The following is a 7,148-nucleotide window of genomic DNA, read 5'->3' as shown; positions in this document are numbered from 1 at the left end:
AAGTCAAAATTGGGTGACATCATTCAATGTAAAGTTTGACTATTTGTACCAGGCATTTTGTGTTTTAATGTCATATTTCGATGCACATGCTCTTGTTAATCGGACAATTGTACCAGGTATGAATTGAACTATGTGGTCAAAATTATGTGTTGGAGGATGTGCTAAGAATTTAAACTAAATGTCAACTGGTAATTAACTATCCCTGAAATGATGCTCGTACCAATTATTGTACTCACGTGGCCCTGTTTGAGAGCTTTTCACTCATTATAGGTTTTCATGGTGCAATTTTTTCAAATTTTTGACATTTTTTCCTTATTCAGGTCTTTCCAGACCAGGGGCCAGGAAACATCCAAGGGGTTCGATAATAAGTTACTGACAAATTTTTAATGGCAATGGAATAGTTTTTCAACTTTTTAATGTTACAAATTTAAGCAATTTTTTAGCTAAAAAATTGCTAAAATTTGTAGTTTTTTGTAGTTTTTTGTAGTTTTTTAGAATTTATCAGCCTCAAGAGCCAAGGAACCTCCTCAAGGGTTTGAAAATAGGTTACTGAATAATTTCTAGATTAAATGGAATGTCTTGCAAGATTTTAACGTCACGAATTTTGGCATATTTTTGATATTTTTTGCCATTTTTAGTCATTATTCAGATTTTTTGAGCCTCAAGGATCAGAAAACCTGAGTTAGTGTTTGATAATAAGTTACCGGAAAATTTTTGTCGGCCATGGATTAATTTTCAAATTTTTAATATTACAAGTTTTGGCAATTTTTTTAAACAAAGCTTGCAATTTTTTGTCGGTTTCTCTGGCCTCAAGAGACACGGAATTTCCTCTAGGGTTTGATAATATTTTATTGCATAGTTTATAGATGTAGTGGAATGTTCTTCAAGATTTTAATATTAGTAATTTATAATTTAATTTTAATATATTAATCCTGTTTGTCCTTTATGCAATTTTTCGCTTGGCCGATTTTTTGTCTGACCCATTTGACTTTCGTCTTCAGAAACGGGATAAAGAGGTAGTGCCCTGAGGTCACTAAACCGTGGCTAGCTGTTGACAAAGCCAACCGCTCGCCGGTCGTTTGAGAGCAATTCGCCCAACGTTAGTCGGTTATGTTCTGTTTTGAAGTTGTTTCAGTGAACAAATTCGAAGAGCGGAGTAAAGAGAGTGGTTCTCTTGTTCATGCCTCCTTTTTGTTTGAAACAGAGCAACAAATGTGGGTGTAAAAAGATTTTCGCTAAGCGAGCAAATTTTTTTGTTCACGTGCGGCTTTTTTGTTTTTGAAACTTATGTTGTGTAAAAGGTTATGTCAAAAGTAATTATTTTTCAGGTTGTTATGATGGCGTTTCGAAGATTTTGAGTAATTAAAGGGAGTTTTACGCTAATTTGAAAGTTTTTCTAACTAATTCTCCAGCGATTTTTGGGTGCATTATTGTATTGTATTGCTTTACTTGTAACTGAATGTAAGCTTAATTATTGTGGGCAGTTTCTATTAAAAATTTAATACAGGTTCTTTGGTACCAAGCAGTTTTTTTAAATTTTGACAAAGCAATTGCGAAAAATTGATAATGTTTCCTGGTTTCCTACATTTTTTTGCTTTGTTCGAAATTAGAGACGTTTTTGTGCTTAATTGGCTCGTCCGAATTTGTTTGAGCCATTAAGTTGTTTATATAACTTGAAATTTTGTTTTCACTTTGCATTTGTACTTGTACATGTTAAAAAATTAATAGAATTTTTGCTTTTTTAGTACTTTTTAATTTAAGTTTAATTTTCATTTTTATTTCTATTAAGATGGTTTTTTCTCTTCTTTGATGCTCACTGCAATCAGAAACTAGATATATGAGTGGCTGTTTTCGGTGAAGATATCTTCGAGTTGTTTGCGGAATTCTTCCGGCTGTTTTTCAATTTAAGTCGTTATAGATCCAAGGGTGAAATTAAGCCGCTAAAAGACGGCATCTGAGATAGTCGATTAGTTTAGTTATATAGTTAGGACCGAGAGACTCTCGTTAAGACAAAACATCTACTCATGAACAGAGACATGCTGTTGCTGAGCATTTTATAAGGTGCCTTCCATGTTGATCTTAGTTAGTCGCTCTCCTGATCTAAAAAATCTTAAATTTTGCTCACATTTACTTTTTGTCTAGATTTTATGTTGTTTTGATCTTACTTTGAGCATTTTTTAATCATAGTGATTTGTAAGGGTTTAATAGCTTTAGTCATACATTCGATATGCTATAAGATAGGCGCTCTTTAACAATCATTATTTCTTAAAGTTTTTAGTTTGGGAGCGCTGTCTTTTTTCAGACCCGTTAACGCATTTTTGATCTTTTTTCTATCGGAAGACAAATTGAGTAGTGAGACAAGTCAGGTCAAAGTACTACAGAGAGAAAAAGCATTTGTATTACTTGAAGTTACAAAAAAAATGCTGTAGTGTGAGAATGGTGTCTAGATTATTTATTGCTTTTTGAAATAATATTTGTCGACGTGATGTCATTTTCACTTTGTGTTGTTGCATCTTGTTTTTGACGAAAGTTTTTAAAAGCTATTTAAGATCTTTTAGTTAATAAAAATGATCTTAATCACAACTCAGTACGTTTTTGAATCGCCTTAGGCTTTGTACACGTTCGTGGAGTAACAATTTTTCTGCCTTACCTTAATCTAGTGGTCACGGATAGCAACCCGAAACTCGCTGCCTGTATTAGAAGTTCGTTACAATAAATGGTTATATAGCCGAAAAAATAAATTTTCTACCTTAATTTCACTCAATTTATTAAGTTTGCTTAGGTGTATTGATATAATGTTGAAGTTTCTCTGCATTGAAAGATAATAGTATCGAAGAATGAAATATTTGATGGTTTATTAATATTTAGACGAATAACAAGGTTATTTTTTTTAAATGTTTGCATCGAGCAATGAAGTCGTTTTTCAGGTGGAGGTGAAACCGTACGTGTTGGACGACCAGATGTGTGATGAATGTCACGGGAGCAGGTGCAATGGCAAATACGCGCCATACTTCTGTGCAAATGTCATGTGTCTGCAGTACTACTGCGACCAGTGCTGGAGTTTCATACACTCCAAACAGGGCAGGGAGTACCACAAGCCACTGGTCAAAGAGGGAGGCGAGAGAAGCCGAGGGGGTGGTGGGGGAGGTGGTGCCGCCAACGGGTACCAGGCTGGCCCACCCACCCAGCAACGATGGAACTGAAAGTTATAACGGAAGCTGTAAGTTTTGACATGGCAAATTGTGATACAACTTGACTAACTGAAAAAAATGACTGGACGACGATTTATTCCTAGAAGTACAAGGTGTGATCCGAGTTTCAATGCTGACGGGAGGGTGCTTCAAAAATCAAGACATTAATTGTAACCTCAAATATTGGGTAAACGGGGAAAAGCAGATGTGAAAAAGACTGTTTGGAAAGAGGCACTCGTGCATGACAACATTTAGATACAATACAAATCAATCATACACACACCTACCTATAACTGCATGTCAATATCTCACATACACACATACCATAACCTCTAATAAGTTAACTAATCAATATTAACCCCCGAAACAATCTCAATTTCTTCACAACACACTGACGAACAATGAGCAATTGCTTTGATCTCTTCAATTTTTGATCATCGAGTGGGTTTTACCTTAGACCAAGTTTTATGAATGCATTGTGTATATATATTTTGTTGACTATTTCTCAAAATTTCCGATTGAGTTGCTCTCTTTGTTTTAATTTCACCCCTTATTGTTCGACTTAGTTCGTTGCAATGTGACCCTAGTTGTCAATTCAATTTATGTTAATTTAGTTGTTATTCTAGTGTTAATCATACAGCAGCAGCAACCTGTCAATGTATAATTACTCTTTCATTTCAATTCAATTCACTGGTACTTGCCGTTTAGTGTTCAATTTCTATCTTCGACTTCCTCCTATACCTTCATACAAACAAACAAACAAACATTCACTCAATCCTGTTCCTGTTGTTTATTCAAGTGCATAAATACCTACCCCATTAAAATAATCCACCCAATAAATCTGATCTTTTTACTTCCAAGTTTGCAATTTTGAGAAAAAATGAAATTGGTAAAAAATGGTTCTTTTGAACCATGATGTTCGAACTGCTTTGCCAATAATGACAATGGTAACATCGTTAAAAAACAAATTTGATAGAAACTAGTCAATTTTTTTTTCACAATTACTGAAAATGAGATCAGTTTTATTTACCAAATTTTTACTAATTGCTAATTGAATACAGCAATAATTATGTACACATAGTGTGCTAATTTAGAGATAATTTCAATATTTTCAACCGTGGAATATTTTCCAAAATTGATATCGCTCATAATTTATTTCCCAAATAGTATGTGTGAACATAAACTATATTTGATAGATGACAAATGACGAATTAAATGTTGGATTATTGTATCGATAAATATATGATCACTTTAATAATATTTATAAATTAATCTTACCTCAATTTTGAAACTTGAAGCTGAAACGGTAGTAAATTGAAAGCACCATGAGCTTGGAATCGAGTTATAGTCTCAGAGTTTTCTCATTGGGGAGGGTTGTTTCAAACTGTTAATCAGAAGACATCTGTTCTATGATTCGTTTTCCAAGTCTGTTAGTTAGAAATTTGATGCGCTTTGTTGTTCGTGTGGCAAAATTAAAACAAGAAAAGACTGAATTCAATTAATGAGCTGAGTGCAATTTTGAATACTTAGATTTCTATTTTCTGGCAGCACTTTTAATACAGAAACTCTCTATGATTTATACGAATGTGTCTATATTTTGGATCGGAATAAATCACAAATTGCCATTTATACCCAACCCGACAATAATATTAATTGAAATATAACACTTTCTTATTCCAAAACTAATCCAAGTTTTAATTCGTTTAGAAAATTTGAAGTCGAATTTTGGGCAACAAGAATTGAACATTTTTCACATATATGCTGAAACCAATTATGCTGATTTTCAAAAGAATGATGTTCTCGTAAATTACGGCAGCTTTTTGATTATAACTAAAAAATGTTTTAATTTTGAGTTTTGGGTTAAGATTCCTTTCTACGGATTTGCTGTTGTTGAGTAGCATAATTAATCAAATTTTGAGTGATCAAACATTTTTGTTCAGCCATCGCCAATTTTCCAACTTTTCCACTTCGAATCAGTTTGTTATACAAAGAGCTATATTTTGAAACGAGCAGTTTTTACAGAATTTTCAGGAAGTAAATTATGAAATTATAGATAGCAGCTAATAATAACGTACGGCTTAACCGAGAGTTTTATTCTCAATGTGCAGTGATCATTTGAACCAAATTTTATCCGAAATGTGCTATTTTTGAAACTGGTTTGATAATTAATGACCTTTTATAAACAGCAGATTACAAACAGTTTAATTGCAGGTTTTCATTATCAATTTGGTAAGAGCGTAATTTTCCTAGAACTGGTTAATGACTCCATGTTTATAACTTTTGATGACTAGCAAATAAAATTCTCCCCTTTCGAAGGTGCTGTGCTTTGTGAATTGTTCGGTAAATGGGATTCAAAACATATTAAACGTTTCTTTAGAAACATTAAACGGACCAATTTGTAGATTTCTGTATTTTATTGTTCAAATTTTTTTACTCTTCATTACCTGTGTAACTAAGATCTCAATCAGATTTATCAAATGTTGAAAACAAGTGATTCGAGTTTAATGTTTCTCATGACGTCAATGGTATTATTACCGCGTGATATTCCACACGAAACGGGGAATGTACTGAACGGGTTTATAGTAAAACGTAGTTTGGGTTGCGATTGTGCATAGTAGTGTAATGTGCTCTAGATATAACTTAAATAATCTCCTCCTCCTCCTTTTTGCTCTATAGTAGTATGTTTTCCATGTATTGTACTTAGATGAAAGCAGGCAATAGTTGTTGCATTTGTTTATAGAAATCTCTCAACCTCTCAGCTAATTATAATTATTCAAATTTCAGGTTGGTTTGTGTTAGTGGTAATTACTAGTATAGTATAATTGTTCTCACGTATTAATAATAAATAATTATTAGATGTCCAACTACTAATGTAAAAGTCACTTGATATGATCTGTTAAGTTTTATTGTAAAATTTCACCTGTCTATTCATAGTTAAACTAATAAAACTTCAAAAATTTTCAATTTTTGTTCCTCGAGACGGACAGTGTCCGTTGAGCGCAAAAGTTTCCAGCAGATTTTATGCTATGTTCATTCAATATGATGGAATCGAAAGTTAGTTGAGTTGACCATTTTGTACTCATTTGCTGCTGTGATGTCAGAGTTTGCGAATATTTTAAGCTGCTCACAAATTCAAGGCTGCAGCAGTTCAGCTGCTATGCTATTTATACCTATCGGTCGTCGAGAGAACAATGAACCAATGAAACCAGAGCTTTGTATTCAGTCTGCGTGCACTGAAATTGCGAAGCATAAAATTAAACCCATCATCGGAGAGAATTCCGTCGAAATGCGTGTGGTAATCCTTTTTTTAAACGGATGAACGGCCAAGTCTTGAAAAGCCTTGGGAAAGTCTTGGCCAAGATTTGAAACTTGTGCAAGCCTTGGCCGAGACTTGACAAGTCTTGAGTCAAATTTTGGCCAAGACTTGACAACTCTCGAGCAAGTCTTGGCCAAGTCTTGACAAGTCATGAGCAAATCCTGGCCAAGAATTGAAAAGTCTTTAGTCAAGTTTTGGCCAAGACTTGACAACTTTTGAGCAAATCTTGGTCAAATCTTGACAAGTCTTGAGCAAGTCTTGGCCAAGACTTGACAACTTTTGAGCAAATCTTGGTCAAATCTTGACAAGTCTTGATCTAGTCTTGGCCAAGACTTGACAACTTTGAGCAAATCTTGACAAGTCTTGATCTAGTCTTGGCCAAGACTTGACAACTTTGAGCAAATCTTGACAAGTCTTGATCTAGTCTTGGCCAAGACTAGGCAAGTCTTGTGCAGGCCTTGGCCAGAACTTGGAAAATCTTGGCTCAAGTATTGAGCACAGTTTTTATGGTTTACTTTTGTTTCAGAATGAAAGAAAAATGCCGTTATTTAAAAGGGCTTGCCTATAAAACTCAGTGCAAAAAGAAGCATAAGAAAATGCAAGCACTTCCACAAAGTTTACTTGATAAAGAATGAGAGAAA

At 34.0% G+C, this 7,148-nt stretch overlaps 1 protein-coding gene across 2 annotated transcripts in view; it reads left to right on the top strand.

Moving 5' to 3' along the window:
• LOC142354369 (cytoplasmic polyadenylation element-binding protein 2-like) overlaps positions 1–6,150 on the top strand; it is a 39,131-nt gene extending 32,981 nt beyond the window's left edge. For both annotated transcript variants that reach the window (XM_075406642.1, XM_075406643.1), the window contains one exon: positions 2,928–6,150. In XM_075406642.1, the coding sequence (XP_075262757.1) occupies positions 2,928–3,203 (276 nt within the window). In that variant the 3' untranslated portion in view covers positions 3,204–6,150. The remainder of the gene's footprint in view (positions 1–2,927) is intronic.
• Positions 6,151–7,148: the final 998 nt, after the last annotated feature.

Source organism: Convolutriloba macropyga, chromosome 15 (assembly GCF_964194025.1).
Source record: "Convolutriloba macropyga chromosome 15, txConMacr16.3, whole genome shotgun sequence".
Lineage (NCBI taxonomy): Eukaryota > Metazoa > Xenacoelomorpha > Acoela > Convolutidae > Convolutriloba > Convolutriloba macropyga.
The sequence above is the reverse complement of the archived record's forward strand: the minus strand, read 5'-3'. Positions and strand labels throughout refer to the sequence as shown.